This window comes from Xyrauchen texanus, chromosome 11, assembly GCF_025860055.1.
Source record: "Xyrauchen texanus isolate HMW12.3.18 chromosome 11, RBS_HiC_50CHRs, whole genome shotgun sequence".
Classification (NCBI taxonomy): Eukaryota; Metazoa; Chordata; class Actinopteri; order Cypriniformes; family Catostomidae; genus Xyrauchen; species Xyrauchen texanus.
In genome coordinates this window covers 31,199,072-31,220,376 of record NC_068286.1, presented here as the reverse complement: position 1 = coordinate 31,220,376, position 21,305 = coordinate 31,199,072, and the positions used below count along the sequence as shown (strand labels likewise).

The following is a 21,305-nucleotide window of genomic DNA, read 5'->3' as shown; positions in this document are numbered from 1 at the left end:
TGGAACGATCTACAGTTGTCAACCTTGTAACCATGTCACAATTGATTATTGAAAATGGATATTTGTAATAAAATATCAGCTTGAACATCTCTTTTTAATAAACTAGTAATGGCAAATTAGACTCAATAACACTTTCAACCATCTTACAATGACTTTGATTAGAATATCAACACTCAATTCTCCTTTTATTAGACACCTAGACAAGTCGTGTGATGTCTAATCAGACTGTAAAATGACAACCCTGTTACATCTCTGAAGATACAATTATATCCTGTTTATTAATTTAGCTTGAGATGGCAATAAACCCAGCAGTTAAAGACCTTATTTATCTTAGAGAAAGGTTACAATTTTACAAGAACTTTTTAAGAAAGAAAAAGGCCACTTAACAGAATAATCTAGATTTACTAACATTCTCTATTTTGAGTTTAAAGAAAGAATTAAAGGCGGAATTAAAAAGGAAGCATGTGAAAGAGACCATGACAGAAAACCGGAGGAAACACTGTGGTGAGCAAATCAAAGAGAAGACATTAGTGAAGCGGATTACAGAGAAAACAACCAGCTGATCAGAGGTTTAATTACAGATGAGCTTAATGACATGCGAATGCAGGACTGAAGCCAGAGAGCATGTGAGACTGGATCACAGATGGCACTTTGATGACGGACTTGATGACGCACTTGACACAAATAAACAGCAAACAGTAAATGAGGGAGCAGTAGAACGAGGTGAACATAAGTGTTCAGTGATGTCAGACATTTCTACTTATGCAAGACTGAATATGCATCAATGAATAATTTCATCATGTGTTTATGTCAAAGTCATTTGATCAAATTAAAGGGGTTGTCCACTTATAACATTATTCAAGGTTGTTACGCTATATTTATGTATTCATCCATCAGACATAAGCTGTGGGATTTCCAAATTAGTCATTTTTGCATCTTAGTTTAATTTAAATAAGTGCCTTTTTTAATGTGAATTTCATGCATATGTTTAGTGGATGTCAATGTGTATGTTCATGTGCATCAGGAACTCACCAACTTGGTCCTGAATGTCTTCTGCAACACCCGGCACCTTGTACAGCAGCCCGAGAGATTGATTCATCCGCTCCTCTATCACACGCAGATGGGTCAACACCTGAGGTCAAAGGTCAGGTGGGTAACTGAGCCTTTAATCTACTCAAATCCCTCTCAGACCATTCACTATCAGTGTATCTAAACAGGTTTCAATCAATGGCTAATTTTTTAACACTAGTGAGCTGCCTTGCTGTCTACTGTCTGCATAGGCAGTTGCCTTCTAAAGGCCCCTGCAAACTTCCTACATAAATCGAAGAACGGACCGGTGTGATGTCATTTAGAACTAAATCTGGCCAAAAAGAAGGTGTTTTTGAATTAGTTTCTGTGGTTCGTAACAGCTTGCCAGGGCAAACTTTCAGGAAAACCTCTAATCAGCTGCTAAACACCCTTCTGCAATTGGATCAAGTCATCTGTAGGTCAGACCTGGAGCTCCACCTACTTTGAATGGGAATTAACTGTCAGCTTCAGTCAGTTAATATCAGTCAACCTTAACACAATGGTTTACAGCAGGGTGCCCACACGTTTTTGCGTGATGATCTACTTTTAAATGACCAACTCAATAAGATCCACCAACTAAAAAAACAAAAAAATAATAATAAAAAAAAATAATAAAAAAAAAGAAATGCTTGTTGGGACTACTGCATGTATCCCTACATGGAATTCATCTTCAAATTAATAAAAATAAAAAAAAATGTTCAATGTTGATATCATCCAGTTTTAACACTAAACCCAAAACACCTACAGCACAATATATTACAATAGACAGGGCATTTACCTTATTCTGATGACTTGCACTGAATGGAATCAGACAGTTTTGCATAATCAGGGCAGTAGCTGCTGGTAGCTAGTCTCAAACACTGCTAGCTTTGCAATTTCGCACACTGTTCTCAGAAGCCCTTAGAGGGCGCAAACCTAGTTCTCATGGCAACTGAATAAACAAAAATCTCGCCTGGTCAAAATATACTCGTCAAGTTCAAATCAGACAGAAACTAAAATAAGGAAAGACATTATATTTATTTTTATAAAAATTTAAAGAAAGCACATTTAAATTTTGTGCGATCTACCAGCATTGCCTTTGCGATTGACTGGTAGATCGCGATTGACATATTGGGCACCCCTGGTTTACAGTGTTATTAGCGAGCTGGTACAAATTTACCTACATCTGTACAATCGTTTGCATGGAGACATTTTCCAAGAACATGTCATACAACTTTTTGTTTAAATGGTCTACAAAAGGAATCAAATCTACTTAAATACTCTTGATAATTCAGTAAAATATGCCCATTACCCATCATTGCAGTTGTAATCAGTGCAAATGATGGCTACATATAGTGTGCTAGTGCATTAGCGCTATTATTAGTGTTTCAGACTTTGAAAACCCCTGATGTTGAACATACCTGCGGACGAAACTGTGCAGCTTTCTTGGGGTCGACCATGCGCACATGTTCAAAATGTTTGAGAGTGTGCTGTTGGTCTTTCTGCTCCGCTCGTATGTACTTCTTCAACAGACTGAACACGTGACGTGGCTAAAGACAGACAAAACAAAGAGAGGATCAGTGATACCCTCAGAGGAGAGCAAAAACAAATGATCACTTGTTATTGTTTTTCAACAAACTTTGTTTAGGGTTTTTTCAAAATTCCTAAATCGAGACAAAAAGAACTTTCAAGCTAAAGTACATCCACCAGACTTGGCACAGACCATCAGACGGTTCTGAAATATTGTGCTATGTCTTTTCTAACTGATCAGACTTACAGTTTTTTACACATTGTACAATCAAAAAACAGAAAAATCCCAGACTTACATTAACAGAATGTTAAAATGGGCCAACGGAATGTTCATTAATTCATACTCCAACTGTCAAAAGTTCAAATGTTAACAAACATGCAAAAAGCTTTTGATTCGCTTTAAGTTGCTCTCGCTCTCTCTGCTGGTTTTTCGGAATATCTATGTGACAGTCTGTCTGTCTGAGGGTGATTAAATGATAATTTACATTTTTGGGTGCACTAAACCTTTAAGCATGACAATTGGTATGACAATCTTCATAATTTCATAATTGTGACAGCCCTAATTATTTGAAACTGTTCTTGTGATGCTTCACTTAGCAAACACCACAAATCAATCACTTATGAGGTCCCATTTCAGTTAGGATGCTGCCTTAGAAGGCAGCTGCCTATACAAGCATACTTACATTATAACATAGCTTACTAGATTTGAAACGGAGCCATTGTGCAAGATGATTAGGAGGTGAAGACTGCGAGTCAGAATAAAGACGAACATACTGTATGTTAATATAGATGTACGTACCCTGGGTGGATCTGCCTGCAGGGCGGCGAGGTAACTCTCCAGGGCGAGCCGCCGTCGGTCAATCAGTAGCGCCTCCACTCGAGCCATGTGCGTCTCCACCAGCTGCTGTCGCTCACTAGCGGCCTCCTGCTCCAGCACCTCCACCTTCTCCTGAAAGTGCTGTGCTCACGACGAGAAATATGGAGAAGTCAAGCACAGCGGCAGGGGAAATTAAAACGATATTCCAATAAAAGCGAGAGACTAGAAATTAGCTCATAGGCTTTGGGGGAATTAACATGTAATGAAAAAGGTTTTATTTAAGGGACATGCTGTTGTACTGAATCTAAGAGTGGCAAGGTAAATTCACCTGGATGACGGCTTTCTTGTCGTTACGTGGCAGACTCTTGGCCTGTCTCTCGGCCTCTTCCCATTCTCTCATCACCTACAGACAACACGATGGCAAAATCACATGACTAGAACCTCTTTATCTTCAGTATCCAACAGGGGACAAAAAAACTAACAAATTGCACATTGTGAATTCTGCTATTTCTTCCTTGATATCTTAGATTTGTTTAGATGGGGCCCAAAAGTCTGAAACCACATTGAATATTTGAGATTAAAAATCTCAATTTAAACCTGGAAACATGGAAATAAACAAAGTTTAATGATTTTGAAAAATGTAAGACCAAATTTTTTTTTTAGCATAATAACGGTTTCTACGAATTCACTCAAAATAACTGACTAAAAAGAACGATTCACTGACAAATCAGACATCATTATGGCTTGCAGGCACGTTTTCCTCTACACAAGATCAATATTAAGCTCATGTAATATTTTAGAGCAGAGAAAAACTAGAATAAAAAAATACTATAGAAATGTCCAATGGCTTTTCCAGAGCTATAAAACCCAATTTTAAAATTCCCAGATTTTTTTTGTTTTTTTCATGACCGTGGGAACCCTGTATTATATCATCTAATTTATATTGAAACAAAAAGGAAAACAAAAGCATTTTCACTTGGACCCCACTGTGCATTCTCAGCCATAAACATCGCAAAAACATCCATCAAGTAATGTCTTGGGACGTATTGTTGATGAACAAATGCTGTGTCTCTTGTCTCTGGAATTAGTTTGTCGTAATACCTGTGACATGCGCTCACGATGTTTGGCCTCCAGACTCTCTTTGGCCTTCAGGAAGTGAGCGTGTTCGTTCTCGTCTGCGGGGGTTTTCAGGTACCGATCCACAGCGTCCAGTGGGCTGGAGGAGGGAGTGGGCACTGCAGATCCAAGAGAAAAATGGAAGATTTCAGAATGACAGAAAGAATAGCTTTTATTACATTGCAACAGAAGAACAGAGTTAGTTAGCTGTCAAGAAGCATTCCAACAGACTGTTAAAGACTGTTACATGACGAGGTGAGTAAAGATGCCAGAGAAGTTAGAAGATACTAGAAAACTTTCAAAAGACTACCCTGTTATGTTTGAACTATGGCAAGACTAAGAGGCTCTAGTAAGGCAAAATAAACACATTAGAAACTCTGCACAGTGAGGAGATGTCAGCATTGTGGTTTTAGCGAGAACAATAGAACCTTAAACTGAAAATTCTGGGGTTTTTGTGATAATTGTGCCAATGGTTGTGATTAAGATACAATGGCATGTAGATGTACATGATATCTCTGTGTGAATGTTGCAAGGTCATTGCTAGGGTCCAGTGTTTTGGATGATTGCTAGGGCAATGCTATATGGTTGCTAAGGTGTTCTGGTGGTTGCTAAGGCATTGATATACAGTTGCTAGGGGGTTCTGGGTGGTTGCTAGGGTGTTCCGGTAGTTGCCAAGTCATATATTGCTATGGTGTTCTGGTGGTTGCTATGGTATTGATATATGGTTACTAGGGTGATCTGGTGGTTGCTATGGCATTTATTTATGTTGCTAGGGTGTTTTGTGTGGTTAATAATGTGTACTGTTAGTTGCTAAGGCACCGATATATGTTGCTAAGGTGATCTGTGTGGTTAATAGGGCATTGCTAGGGTCTTCTGGTGGTTGCTAAGGCACCGATATATGGTTGCTAGGGTGATCTGTGTGGTTAATAGGGCATTGCTAGGTGGTTGCTAAGGCATTAATATATAGTTGATGGGGTGTTCTGATACTTGCTAGGGCATTGCTAGGTTGTTGATAAGGTGTTCTGGTGGTTGCTAAGGCATTTATCTATGGTTGCTAGGGTGTTTTGGGCAGTTGCTAGGGTATTCTGGTGGTTGCCATGGCATAGATATACATACTTTCTTAGGGTGTTCTAGTGGTTGCTAGGTTGTTCTTGGTGGTCAATAGGACATCTATAGGTGGTTGCTATGGTATTCTGGTGGTTACTAAGGCATTAATATATGGGTGCTAGGGTATTCTGGGTGGCTGCTAGGGTCTTCAGGTAATTGCTAGTAGGTTGCTATAGTGTATTTGTGGTTGCTAGGGCATTACTAGGTGGTTGCTAAACATTCTAGGTGGTTGCCAGTATGTCCTGGTAGTTGCCAGGGCATTGCTAGGTGGTTGCCAAGGCATTGATACAGTTGCCATGGTGTTCTGGTGGTTGCTAGGGGATTGCTAAGTGCTTGCTAGGGTGTTCTGGTGAATTCTAAGGCATTGATATTTTGTTGCAAGGATTTTCTGGTGGTGGTTAAGGCATTGATATATGGTTGTCATGGTGGTTGCAAGGGTATTGTTTTGGTTGCTAGGGTATTTTGGTGGTTGCTAGGGGATTGCAAAGTTTTTGCTTGGGTGATTGCTAGGGCATTGCTAGGTGTTCTGGTGGATGTTATGGTATTTCTAGTTGGTTACTAGGGTGATTTTGTGGTTGCTAGGGTTTTCTGGTGGTTACTAAGGCATTGCTAGGTGGTTGTTTATAGATTCCTGCACTCTCTGATATTCTGCTCTCTAGATATGACTGAGCCTAAGTCTATAGGATTTTTTTTTCTCAAATAAAAAGATAAGTGTGATCTCTTAGTAAAGTAACCGCACAGCTCTCCTCATCAAGACACATGATTTGACTCATGTCCGGAGCACAAACAATGCAGGACAACTCACACACTGAACCATTAATACTTACTGTTAGTGGTTTGATTATAAGCATGAGCAATAACAATAATTGTGCTTGACTTAGCAAATACCACAAAGAGCAGTTGGATCGATTTTTGACAGATAAAGATGTGAAGACACAGCAAAGAGGAGAATTCTGAGCTCAAAGTTTGTAGGGCTGGTTAAATATATCTGATAAGTAAAAGAAACGTATAAAGAATATTAGTCGCAGTATCAGATATTTTATGCATACAAATATGAAAAACACACACACACTTCTGTATCACAAAAATACTGAAATTAGTTAAAAAATGTAAGCTACAGAAGAGAGATTTAGGGGATTTTTTTTTATTTAGCACCCAAGCCAAGCTCAACACACTTAATATAAGTGTTTATGTAACATTCTCTCTCTCTCTCTCTCAAACACACACACACTGGAAATGAAACAAACATGTGAGAGAGTGTGAAAGTCAGAAGCCCAGATCAACAAGAGAAGATCAGTTTGAAAGGATCCAATCTTAGAAAGAAAAACAGTTCACTCAATTGTAATTGTTATAATTTCCTCACACGTGTTGTTCTAAACCTGTATGCCTTTTGTGTTCCACAGAAGAAAGTCATCCAGGTTTGAAAACAACATGATGGTGAGTTAATGATTATTTCTGAGTAAACTATCCCTTTAAGAGAGGTTTATCACACACAAGCCGTCTATCGATGACTTACACACACTGCTGCAGACGGATAGACAGTACTCTTCTGACTCAAAGTTATTACGGTTTCCTCCACAGCCTCCGTAGATGAAGGGCACGCAACGGCCCTCCTTGCGCTCAAAATACCAGCGAGGCAACATCGACTGACACGTGCCCGACTCAGCATTTGCAAAACACACCTCTGACATGACACACACACATGCAAACACACACATGAGATGAGGCAATGAAAACCATCATTTGATGGGGCTGGGTGACATAAAATAAAATTATTTTACAGATAATATATATATATATATATATATATATATATATATATATATATATACACACACATATATATATGTGTGTGTTCTGTGGTTATTATATATAGTTTAAGTCAGAAGTTAACATACACTTTAGCCAAATACATTTAAACTCAGTTTTCACAATTCCTGACTGTAGATTTCCCTGTCAATAAGTCAGTTAGGATCACTAATTTATATTAAGAATCTAAAATATTAGAATAAAGATTTCTTTCAGCTTTTATTTCTTTCATCACATTTCCAGTGGGTCAGAAGTTTACATACACTTTGGTAGTATTTGGTAGCATTGCCTTTAAATTGTTTAACTTGGGTCAAACTTTTTGGGTAGACTTCCACAAGCTTCTCACAGCAAGTTGCTGGAATTTTGGTCCATTCCTCCAGACAGAGCTGGCGTAACTGAGCCAGGTTTGTAGGCCTGCTTGCTCATGCTTTTTCAGTTCTGCCCACAAATGTTCTATCGGATTGAGGTCAGGGCTTTGTGATGGCCACTCCAATACTCTAATACAACTGACTTTGTTGTCCTTAAGCCATTTTACCACAACTTTGGAGGTATGCTTGGGGTCACTGTCCATTTGGAAGACCCAATTTGCAATGAGCTTTAACTTCCTAGCTGATGTCTTGAGATTTTGCTTCAATATCTCCATATAATTTTCCTTCCTCATAATGCCATCTATTTTGTGATGTGCACCAGTCCCACCTGCAGCAAGGCACCCCAAAACATGATGCTGTCACTCCAATGCTTCATGGTTGAGATGGTGTTCTTCGGCTTGCAAGCCTCACCCTTTTTCCTCCAAACATAACGATGGTCATTATGGCCAAAGAGATACATTTTTGTTTCATCAGACCAGAGGACAAAAAGTAAGATCTTTGTCCCCTTGTGCACTTGCAAACTGTAGTCTGGCTTTTTTATGGTGGTTTTGGAACAGTGGATTCTTTCTTGCCGAGCAGCCTTTCAGGTTATATCGATATAGGACACATTTATATAGATGGATATAGATATTTGTCTACCCGTTTCCTCCAGCATCTTCACAAGGTCCTTTGATGTGGTTCAGGAATTGATTTGCACTTTTCGCACAAAACTACATTCATCTCTATGAGACAGAATGCATCCTCTTCCTGAGCGGTATGATGGCTGCGTGGTTCCATGGTGTTTATACTCGCATACAATTGTTTGTACAGATGAATGTGGTACCATGAGGCATTTGGAAATTGCTCCCAAGGATGAACCAGACTTGTGGAGGTCCACAATATTTTTTCTGAGGTCTTGCCTGATTTCTTTTGATTTTCTCATGATGTCAAGCAAAGAGGCACTGAGTTTGAAGGTAGGCCTTAAAATACATCCACAGGTACACCTCAGATGTCCTAAACGACTAGCCAAAACTATAGTTGCTAATATAAAATCTGTGGAGTGGTAACAAAAATTTGTTTTAATGACTTCAACCTAACTGTATGTAAACTTTTGACTTCAACTGTATGCGTGTATATACAGTATATATATATATATATATATATATATATATATATATATATATATACACACACACACACACACACACATGCACCAAACGTTTGGAATAATGTACAGACTTTGCACTGATGGAAAGAAATTGGCACTTTTGTTCACCAAAGTGGTATTCAACTGATCATTAATACCATGAAAAATTACTAAATATTTGAAACCCTCATGCTTTTATTTTGACATTCTAAACTCTCCAGGAAGTCCTGTATGTGTTTGTTTGTAGGCAAGTTCACAGAGGTTTAATTAGCTTCTTATTCAAATTCTGGTAAAATGCCCCTTTGTTGACTTTCTAAATGCATATTATAAGTGAACCGAACTATTGAGCATCTACATTTGAGATGCTGTTCTTGAGTAGCGCTCAAATATTGCACACCGCTGTGAAGGCTAAAAATAACCGCGAGTGCATCACCAACCTGTGCGTGAGTTTGTGTCAACAGAGTAGCATCATTCACTAAAGCACTAGCGCTGTGCATACTATACATTTACTTTTTAAACACAGCCTTTTGTGATTCACAGAGCTATTGCACGTCTTAAAGTGGCTTTGAATAAAATGCACGAGACATGAACTGCTTTAATTGTGATTTTTGGATTCTTTTATGTCATTTTTGGAGTTTGACATTAATGAACATGACTAACACACAGTATCGGATTTGGATCGGGCTCGTTGGACCATGGACATGAGTCAAAAGTGAAACTATTTGGAAAACAGGGGTCCCGTTACATCTGGCATAAATCAAACACAGAATTCCATGAAAAGAACATAATACCTATGGTCAAGCATGAGATGGTGTGGAGATGCTTTGCTGCTTCAGGGCCAGGGAGACTTGCAATAATTGAGGGAAACATGAATTCTGTTCTCTACCACAAAATCCTAAAGGAGAACGTCCGGTCATCAGTCCGTGAGTTGAAGCTTAAGAACAACTGGATTATGCAGCAAGACAATGATCCAAAACATAGAAGCTATGCTATTCTGAGATGCAGGTTGGCACTGTTTTGATGGCATGAGCGGAACTACACAATATTAGGCAGGTGGTTTTAAAGTTGTGGCTGATCGGTGTGTATATATATATATATATATATATATATATATATGTATATACACTCACCTAAAGGATTATTAGGAACACCTGTTCAATTTCTCATTAATGCAATTATCTAATCAACCAATCACATGGCAGTTGCTTCAATGCATTTAGGGGTGTGGTCCTGGTCAAGACAATCTCCTGAACTCCAAACTGAATGTCAGAATGGAAAAGAAAGGTGATTTAAGCAATTTTGAGCGTGGCATGGTTGTTGGTGCCAGGCGGGCGGTCTGAGTAGTTCACAATCTGCTCAGTTACTGGGATTTTCACGCACAACCATTTCTAGGGTTTACAAAGAATGGTGTGAAAAGGGAAAAACATCCAGTATCGCGGCAATCCTGTGGGCTGAAAATGCCTTGTTGATGCTAGAGGTCAGAGGAGAATGGGCCGACTGATTCAAGCTGATAGAAGAGCAACTTTGCCTGAAATAACCACTCGTTACAACCGAGGTATGCAGCAAAGCATTTGTGAAGCCACAACACGCACAACCTTGAGGCGGATGGGCTACAACAGCAGAAGACCCCACCAGGTACCACTCATCTCCACTACAAATAGGAAAAAGAGGCTACAATTTGCAAGAGCTCACCAAAATTGGACAGTTGAAGACTGGAAAAATGTTGCCTGGTCTGATGAGTCTCGATTTCTGTTAAGACATTCAGATGGTAGAGTCAGAATTTGGCGTAAACAGAATGAGAACATGGATCCATCATGCCTTGTTACCACTGTGCAGGCTGGTGGTGGTGGTGTAATGGTGTGGGGGATGTTTTCTTGGCACACTTTAGGCCCCTTAGTGCCAATTGGGCATCGTTTAAATGCCATGGCCTACCTGAGCATTGTTTCTGACCATGTCCATCCCTTTATGGCCACCATGTACCCATCCTCTGATGGCTACTTCCAGCAGGATAATGCACCACGTCACAAAGCTCGAATCATTTCAAATTGGTTTCTTGAACATGAGAATGAGTTCACTGTACTAAAATGGCCCCCACAGTCACCAGATCTCAACCCAATAGAGCATCTTTGGGATGTGGTGGAACAGGAGCTTCGTGCCCTGGATGTGCATCCCACAAATCTCCATCAACTGCAAGATGCTATCCTAACAATATGGGCCAACATTTCTAAAGAATGCTTTCAGCACCTTGTTGAATCAATGCCACGTAGAATTAAGGCAGTTCTGAAGGCTGAAAGGGGTCAAACACAGTATTAGTATGGTGTTCCTAATAATCCTTTAGGTGAGTGTATATATATATATATATATATATATATATATATATATATATATATATATATATATATATATATATATATATATTTGCTTTGAAATGACTATAGAGCTATTAGCATTTTCAAGCCACAGGTTCGTTCAGGAGTTTCCAATCCATTTTTATAATTGTAGACCAAAAGTGGATAATAATAACCAAATGTTTTTAATATTAATTATCTAATTAAAAATTATATAAATTATAACCAAAGTGGAGCGCCTCACTTTGAGCCTTGAGATCTTTGATTTACACTCCAAGCCATGTTTGAACGCAAGAACGTTTTATCATCTTGTGCTGTCTACTGTGGCTAAGTGTGGTTTGTTCTCTGTATAAGGTGCATTTTGCCTAAACAGCTGGAGTTTCACTTACTGTCCCCTGGAGAAAACAGGTGTTACTTCAAGCTTGAATTTCTCCAATAAATATTCCTTTTACGGTCTGGGCGGGGACATGATTAATTGCGTACATTTTTTTATATAATTAATCGCACAGAATTAATGTGTTAAATCAACAGTCCTAATTTTAACATAGGAAAAATATTTTTGAGTGATTAGACAAACAATTCATTGTGAGTTTTGAATTGATTCGGTTTGAACTGGTTCAGGGAATTTAATCAAAATTACCAACTTGAGCAAAGTTTTGTTTCAGAAGTTCAGATATTAACACCAGTTTGGAGACAAGGAAGTATTGTGAAATGTATCTAATGAAACTTTGACTATAGGAAACATAATGGTTAAATGAAAAGCACCGTAAAACCAATGTGGTGTTGACAATGCTGCTCAAATTCGTCAGCAAAATCAGAGCAATTATATTGTGAATATTCAATATATCATCCAGCCGTGTCGCTAGATGTGATACGAGAGCAGAAAATTATTAGATGACACAAACACATAAGCTCGCTCACCTCTGACGACTTCCTCCACGGACTCAGTGGTGGTGGTGGTTGTCATGGCAACACTGGTGCTCTGCCTATTGTCGCTGCGCTCATCAATGACCTCATCATTTTCCTCATCTTTCTCATCCTCATCTCCATCTCCATCCTGATCTGCGTCCAGCGGCTCCTCGTCTTCCTCATCAGCATCTCCGTCATTCTGAACTACAGCAGCTGTGGTTTCAGTGTCTCGGGCCATACTGAAGAGAATAAAGGAGAACATTTCACTCTTTTAAAATATTGAATACATTCATGACACTGTGTTCACTTTAAAGTTAAATTGAAATCTAAAAATGTTAATGTTTTAAACTGTAGTGTGATATATTGTTGTCACATGACTTCACATTGTTTGTGAGTAGCAAAGATAACACATTGAAAGATTAATGTTTAATTTGACCATTTGTAGCTTCAATTTTCTGATCCCTTTTAAAAAATATTCTGGAAAACTTCTGGTAAACAACGGGGCAGATTTGCCACAAAATAATTGCACGTGTGCTGCAAATGAAGAGTTTTTGCAAGGCATGTGATACATAATCTGTTATTAAAAATGCATAGATCGACACAAATAAACAAGTGATATTTCAGGCAATATTTTTTCCAAACAGACACCAATAAAACACCCAAAAAAGTCTAAGGGGCTATCCAGATCTGTGCTAAAAGAAAATAAAAAAATAGTGCAATGCAACACATCTAAATTTAGGTTATTCAGGTAATCCCGGAACTCTGATTACAGGAGTGAGGTATCTCTCTATGGGTAATGCCTCGGCCATGGCCAATCCTGGAAGCATCAATAAAACCCAGTCTGCCAATTGATAGACCAATCACAGCAGTGATGAGTGAGTCCCTCCCCTCTATATATATACCACTGTCATAGGTGCCTACTTCATTCTCTGCAACTTCAAGGAGGGAAGTGTGGTGAGATACATCACTCCTGTTATCAGAGAACCAGGGTTACATGAGTAACCTAAAGTTCTCTTTCTAACATTTGTTTGGTATTTCACTATGGGATGTAGCCAACTCCCATATTGCAGATATGCTTTTCAAAGCAGACAGTTACCCGAATTTTCATATCCAATGTACACAAACTCAATTGTGCTTCACTGTGTTATTGTTGATTTGTGTGTTTGTTTTATTGTTTTTTTTACACGTGTTGGCAGAATGACTACCCACACGAAGGACTGAATGAGCCAATGACGGCTCTGTAACATCCAGTCTATAAAATCAGACAAAAGTGTGAGGCGATGTCCAACTCGCAGCTGCACAAATGTCCTGGACTGAAATGCCTTTAAACAGCACCCATGAGGAAGTCATGCCTCTGGTAGAATGAGTTGATTACATTTATACGTGGAAAGAACAAAGGCAATGAGGAAGAGTAGAGTACGTACTGGACACAAACAGTGAAGCTGCTCATCCTCTGGCGAGGAAAAAGGCAGTGGGTGAAAAATGTGCTAATCCACTGGCTTACAGCTGAGAGAAAGGCTGGATTCGTTTTAAGAGACACTCTCAATAAAGCCACCGCATAGTACATACAAGAGTGATGAACTGACAAATCATGTATTTCACTAACCCGCTTTGCAGTTGTTAAGGCCAATAATAAAGCTGAAAAAGCATATTCAGAACCACGGACAGATCCCATGATGGTGACAGTGGTTTTGACACCCTGTTCAAATGTCTTGCACCCCTCATAAACCTGCAAACAAGCGGGTGTTGACCCATCGTATGAGAGTCAGTTCCCACATGACAAGCTGATTTGGCAGCGAGATCAATTTTGACAATAGAAAAGGCCCTGCCTTTATCTAAAAGTTCCTGCAGAAAACAAAAAACATCTGCCACTGAACATAAAAATGGAACAATGTGTCTGTGTGCACACCACTGCTCAAACACAGCCCATTTCCGATCATACGCAGAGTGTTAAAACAGCTCTCGCACTCTGAATCATTTCAATCACCCTGGGGGGTAACCCGTGACACTCAAATTTAGCCTCTCATGGGCCAGGCCCAAAGAGCAACTCGCTCCGGGGTGGGGTGAAATATTTCCCCTGTGCTTGCAACAGGAGATCCCTGCGCAGCGGGTGCTGCCAAGGCTGGGTGCACAAAAGTTGAATTATCTCCACCAACCACAGCTTCCCAGTTCGGGGCGATCAGAATGATTGAGTGATCATATTCTCTTACTCTTTTTAGAGCCAGAATGACCAGACTCAGTGGAGGAAAACCGTAAAGTAGCGTGTTTGGCCAAGGATGCGCTGGAGCATGCACACCCATTGGAGCACCATCTCTCACCAGAGAGAACAAAAGGCAATGAGCAATTTTGTGCAATGCGAAGAGATCTATGGCAGTTTACCCGTATCTCTCCCACAGCTGACTCACAACCTAAGGGTCAAGTCTCCATTCTCCGTAAAGAGGAATCCCCCTGGACAGGAGATCCACCCCCATATTTATCACTCCTGAATCGTGCATCGCCCGTAAGGAGAGAAAGCGTGCACCGCTTCACACAATCAGCTTTTGTGAAAGGCTGTGTAGCCACTGTTTGATGCGTACCCCCTTGTCTGTTTATGTATGCCACAGTTTTTGTTGTGTTGTCCAATCCGAAAAGGACATTGTGACATTGAAGGAACTGTACATTCAATGCTAGAAACACTGTCAGTATCTCCAGAAAGATTGTGCGCCACAGGCCAAACCCCATACACTATTCTGCCTTCACATAGTGCCCCTAACTGTGAGTGACGGGTCTGTCGTCACCACTTTCCTCAGGGAGACCGCACCAAAGGGGTTACCCCATGAAGGAAAGCAGGGATTCTCCAGTGACGGAGACTCTTACTCTGTGATTTAAGTGACGGCAAAAACACAAGTGTTGCGCTGCAATCCAATGCTGAAACTATCATTTGCACAATATCGCAGCATTCCCAAAGAAATTACTGACACCATTGAGAAAACCTGATCAAATAGGCGAAGACACAACCTGAATGAGACTTCTTTCCCTTTCAGAAAAAGGGGCAAACAACCACGAATCGATCCGATGCGTTCCTCTGACAGAAACAATCGATACTGATCGGAGTTCAATCGGAGACCAAGATAAATTATTTCCTGTGAGGGCATCAACTAGAGGTCGACCGATATTGGTTTTTTCAGGCCGATGCCGATCTTTTGAAATCCGGGTTGGCCGATGGCCGATTAATGCAGCCGATTTATTTTGGCTGATATTTGGCCGATATGTGCTTGTTTTTAACCTCTTATTTGAACCTTTTATTTGAAAGATAAAATGTAACACAAATAATTACTTAAGATAGACAAAATTTCTCAACAAATACATTTATTCAACACTTGACCAATCTGCACTTGTACACTTAAATTAAAAATGTATAATGTAAAAACATATTGTATAAATAATGTATAACAAATATATTAAATAAACAAAGCAGGTGTTACGAACTTCTCCGAGACACGAAGGTTGAGATCCAAATGCAGCTTTAATTAAGGGGCAATCCAGACACGAAATCCAATATTCAGAGCATCCAAGAGAAGCACAGGCATAACTAGGGATGGGTATCGTTAAGGTTTTAATGGTTTTACTACTCTTACCGATACTGCTTATCATTTCGGTACTTTAACGGTATTCTTAACAGTTCTTTTTGTTCTATATATATATATATATATATATATATATATATATATATATATATATATATATATAGCATATATATATTACACAAAGATAAATGTTATATAGGCACAGTGATTTAATTTCAGGAAGGTCTACTAATATTATTTGATTTATTTTTAGACCACACCTGAACAGTAAAGTAATCAATTGTAAAATAACACTGCATAGTTTATCATAGATAGATTAATGCTTATTAATGCAGAAGTTACTCATTCAAGAGCTGTAAGTGATTTTCTCTTTGCCTTTTGTTGTTTGATTCGCAGTAATGGCTCAATCGTCAGCATGTTTATTAGACAGCTTCCCCTTTAAGACCGAGTTCAGATCTAATAGGCTCCTGATGCACCTTATTTTCTCCCAACTATTTCCATAACTACATCCATTTAAGACATAAACTGTGTTTAAGTGAATCTCCAAGCCGGTCGTTTTGACATATTTTTGTGTATATTTGATCGTTTAGACGCGCACATGAAACCCAAAGTAGCCTATACTTTGCTTGTCTCGTTGTGGTCTGTTTCGGAGCGCGCGCCGCCTTGGGAACAGTATCTCTAGTGCTCTTTTTATTATTAAATGCGCCCCGCAATTTAGCAACAGTAGCATTTTGCAACAATCACCGATCGTGCTGATTCTGACGTTAAGTTTGAGTTTTAGTGAGAAATGTCAGTGCACCGCTGTGAAGGGAAGGAAGTTGTGCTAGACAGAATGCGGCTTATGTATAAATATTATTTTTATAATTTTTGGAAGGCGAAATCTAAAATAAAATCAGACTAATAATCACAGATCTAAACCAGGCTATGTTTGAATGTTTAGTTCTGTCACTCATTAAGCAGGGCTCATGTTGTGCTCGCTGTGGCACCGCGTCAGCGAGATCTCTCTCTCTCTCTCTCTCTCTGAATGCGAATAGCTAAATTGCATCACAGACGAATGGTTTCATATTATTATACATAAGAAATGGCTAGCGAGATAAAATAACTTTCTCTTTATAGCAATAATAAATTAATTTTCTTAATTTCTCCAGTACAGACAGCAGAACCGATAACGTCCAAGCTTACCAAAGCCAGTCCTTCACTAGCCTATAGTGCGTTGGTATCTTTTTTATTACTTGTTTCTCTGCATTGAGTGACAACGCTATCAATATCAAAAGTAGCCGAACGTCGCGTTTGTCGCGTTTTTTCTTGAAGTTGGCAGTAACATATCAGAAGTTTTTAATTAAATATAAAGAAAATATACAAATTTAATCCTTACTGTTTTCTGCAAGGAACTTAGCTCCTTCATTAGGCACTGGATGAGGTCTGCTCACTCTGCTGGAAAATGACTCTAGGGGCAGCGTGCGTCGAACACGTGTTCCACAACAACACTAGGCTGCCCACTGATGCGCCTGCCTAATAATCGGCTTGATATACTTGGATATTGGCCGATGCCGATTATGTTAAAAAATGCACACACAAAAAATCGGCCGATTAATCGGTCGACCTCTAGCATCAACAGCTCTTTATCTAGATTATTTTGAATCCCACATTCGCTAAATTAGACCTGAGAACTGTTAATCTAAGAGGTGTTAACACCACTTTCACACAATTGCTGAAGACTCGGGTGTTAATGAAATCTGAAAGGTACCGACAAAAATTCATAACCTATTCCCTGATTGCAAATTCCCTGCGGCGCCATCTATCGGCTGACCTAGGGACAGCAGGTCTGAATGCTGTATTATTTTGTGATTTATTTTTATACAATGCTGTGCCCTTGGCACAAAGGAGATTTATATTTTTGTCACACACTTTTTTGTGCAAAATTTTCTCCCCTCTCTTTTCTGACCCCGTGGATAGAGGGGACATGCAAACTGAGAGCACTGAGGGAATTGTTTGTGTATGAACCGTGTAACACAAAACATGGTTGGTTTGATTCCCCTTCAGTGTTCTCTTGGCTGGGGGGTGGAAAACCAACTCACTTCTTGAGGGAGGAGTGGAACAGAGACTCTGCGAGTGCTGTTCTCCCACTCCATGTCTCGAACTAGAACACTGGTAAGGTCGCCCATCTCTTCTTGTTCCCCGAAGATTAGACGGATGATGTTTGGTCACCACCACCACAAAAGAAGCCTTGCTTCTCAGCTGGGGATGTTTTGGCTGTGCCCTGCCCTGACTGCTGGGGGAAACCTGGTCTGGGTTCTAAAACCAGGTTGTCCACCTCTAAAATGGGTTGTGCACCCGGAACGTGACAGCTGTGGGGGGCGAGCATTTGATATTTAAGAGAAGCCAGGTCTTAAATGTTTCCCCATCCTTTTTTCTTAAATCACACTGCTGCCGCATTGTGGCACCGTAGCCCCAAAAAAGGCTTTCAGATTCACTGGGGCATCAAGGAAATCTACCTTATCCCTCTCAGACAGGCCAGGCAGACCGAGCCAAATAGACAATGGTGAGACCCAAGCTGCGGCCACAGCTCTGGACGGCTCCTATTGACGCACGTAGGTTGAGATCCACAATAATGCAGACCTTTTCCGGCAATGCTGCATCCAGCGCCCCCGGATCAATTTGTCTTCCCATCTCTTCCATCAGCTTGGTCTGATATGCTGTGAGGAGCAAGGTGGCATTAACAGCCCTTAAAGCTAGGACTGAAGATCACTTTATCTTTTGGTAAATTGAGGTTGACTATCTCTCCGTCTGTCCAGGCAATAAAGCAGGAACAGATGAAAAGAATGCCCGACGATCGGGTTGAAGGTGATTTGCCACTGATGCCTCCACTGGAGGGGGCTGAACATCCCCATATCCTTCATTCGTGCACATCCAGCAAAGAAAAACCTTTAACAGGCACTCTGCGTGCAAAAGGCTTGTCCCAAAACTGACACATTTCTTCAACACAAGCTGGGACGGCTGGAATAAATCACTTTAACGGGGCATCATGAGACAGCAGCCGTTTGCCATCATACAGATCCCTCTGAGTACCCTGGCCAGTCATAGTACTTGTATACCCATGAATAGTTTCCAACTATCCATGCTATCTGCGGTTGATGTGTAAACTCTTATAATTGATACTATTACTGGGCAGCAGGTGTTTCTCTTTCCCTCATTAGTGCTGTTAAGAATGTCAGCGTTGTCAAGACATTTCATATGATGGTTGAACTGCTCCATGTACTGTCCTTTTAAATTGCAAATTCTCATGTACATTTCAAATGGGTCGCATGAGCAAGCCTGAATTAATAATGTATGCAAGCTGCTCTGTGTTTGTCATGCTTTTAAGGAGTGCCCAGTTGACATGCTCGCAATAATCCTGTCACTGGATCAAGCGCTTCATGGGAAGCCCGACTTATGCGCGCACGGATAGCAATTTGGCTTCACAGACCCTGCGCACCTCCTTGTCCCACATGAAAAGTGTATTAATGCTCATAAAGTGAAATGAATGCAACAAGGTTGCTTCATCGCCTGACTGAAATGCGTAAAGACGTAGCTGACACGAGAGTATTAAAATAAAGGTGCATCTTAAAACAAATTTCTATATCGATATTTACGTGTTGTATCGATAACACTGGATTGCTGGTTATTGGATCAATGTATTGATCCAGAAACGATAGATCGTTACACCAACTACCTGGCTTGGAAAAAGGAAGACCAGGGAGAACGGCATTGTCTTCATCCTCCTTGCCATTGTCCTCGAAAATATGATCATCAGCTTCACCCTCCTCCTTTCTACACTGGCCGTGGAGAAAAACAGTGATTCTCATTATTTAATGCTGTGACCAACACCCTCCTTTCCGTAAGAAACAGGAACAATGCGGGCAAAACTTGGGATTAACGAGTGTGGCCTGTGCATGCCTGACCTTCCGACAGGCAATACATAGCTGCTGGGAAACCTTCAGCAAGATCATAGATCCACAAGCATGGGAGGGATACTTCCCCTTCGCTCCGCCACTCAGTGAACTCGCAGTTGCCACGACAGAAGCCGAACTCAAGAACACAGAATCAGTTCACCACAACGTGCCAATTGATTCTGTGTTAATCCTCTTGCAGTTGAGGTAGAAGCTATAAAAGCTTGAAAATCTGCAGGAAAACACAAACCCGCCTCGGCGCTCTTGTTTGCACAACCTAGAGAAAACAATATAAATACAGCAGAAAATCTATTCACTTTGACAGTGAATATACACAGCCGCATTCTGCGATGTACCTGAACGGCTCGCCTGATGAACTGTTACGTGACCACCACTCACGAGTACTGCTGAGGATAGCTTCCAACGATCTTAATGAGAATGAAGTAGGCACCTATGACTGGTTTATATGGGGAGGTGGGACTCCCTCATCACTGCTGTGATGATGTTTATTTTAGCCGGAGATTTCAATCATGCGAATCAGTGCTCCCTAAATTCCATCAGTATGTGGACTTTGCAATGAGAGGGGCGAACATGCTCGATCTTGTTTACACAAACATCCCAGGCACGTACCGGGTGGAGCTCTGCCCCCACCTCGGCTATTCAGACCACATCTCTGTTATGCTAATCCCAGCATACAGTCTGCTTGTCAGGCGAAAAAAAACAGCTTCAGAAGCAGGTGAAAACCTGGCAAGCAGGCGCCATCTCTGCTCTTCAGGACTGTTTTGAGTGTACTGACTTTCACTTGTTCAGGAAGGCTGCAACATATGGCGACTCTACCAACTTGGAGGAATACACAGCATCAGTGATCAGCTACATCAGCAAGTGCATTGATGATGTCACTTTCTCCAAGGCCATCACCACAAGTTCCAACCAGAAGCCGTGGATGACTGCGGAGGTGCATGCGCTGCTAAGGACCTGAGACTCTGCCTTCAGAGCAGGTGACAAGGTGGCCCTAAGGTCAGCGAGGGCCAAACTGTCCCGGGCCATCAGAGAGGCAAAGCACGCAAACGCCCAGAGAATCCACAGTCACTTCCAGGACAGCAGTGACACGCGGCGCATGTGGCAGGGCATCCAGGCCATAACCAACTACAGGACAACATCAGTTGCCTGTGACAAAGATGCCTCCCTTCCAGATGTGCTGAACGAATTCTACGCTCGGTTTGAGGCGCAGAACGACGTGGTGGCGAGGAAGACCACCCCTCCTCCCAACGACCAGGTGCTCGGTCTTAACAGGGCTGATGTGTGGAAAACTCTACATAGAGTCAACCCACGGAAGGCTACTGGACTAGACAACATTGCTAGCAGAGTGCTCAGAGGATGTGCATACCAGCTGGCAGATGTTCTTAACGATATCTTCAACATTTCTCTGAGCAGCGTCATCGTTCCAACGTGCTTCAAGGCCACCACCATCGTCCCCATGCCAAAGAAGTCTTCAGTGTCCTGTCTCAATGACTACCCTCCCGTCACACCCATCATCATGAAGTGCTTCGAGAGGCTCGTCATGAGGCACATTAAGACTCAGCTGCCCCCCTCACTAGACCCACTGCAGTTCGCGTATCGTCCCAACCATTCA

General features: G+C 40.9%; 1 protein-coding gene across 2 annotated transcripts in view; it reads right to left on the bottom strand.

Annotated features, from left to right (window-relative positions):
- Positions 1–21,305, bottom strand: part of LOC127651249 (amyloid-beta A4 protein-like) — a 67,838-nt gene that overhangs the window by 9,876 nt on the left and 36,657 nt on the right. The window contains exons 6-12 of one of the 2 annotated variants that reach the window (XM_052136993.1): positions 12,190–12,416; positions 7,134–7,301; positions 4,496–4,629; positions 3,723–3,797; positions 3,377–3,535; positions 2,469–2,597; positions 1,033–1,132 (exon numbers count right to left, since the gene is read on the bottom strand). In XM_052136993.1, the coding sequence (XP_051992953.1) occupies positions 1,033–1,132; positions 2,469–2,597; positions 3,377–3,535; positions 3,723–3,797; positions 4,496–4,629; positions 7,134–7,301; positions 12,190–12,416 (992 nt within the window). The remainder of the gene's footprint in view (positions 1–1,032; positions 1,133–2,468; positions 2,598–3,376; positions 3,536–3,722; positions 3,798–4,495; positions 4,630–7,133; positions 7,302–12,189; positions 12,417–21,305) is intronic. The other variant, XM_052136994.1, reaches the window with a different exon arrangement.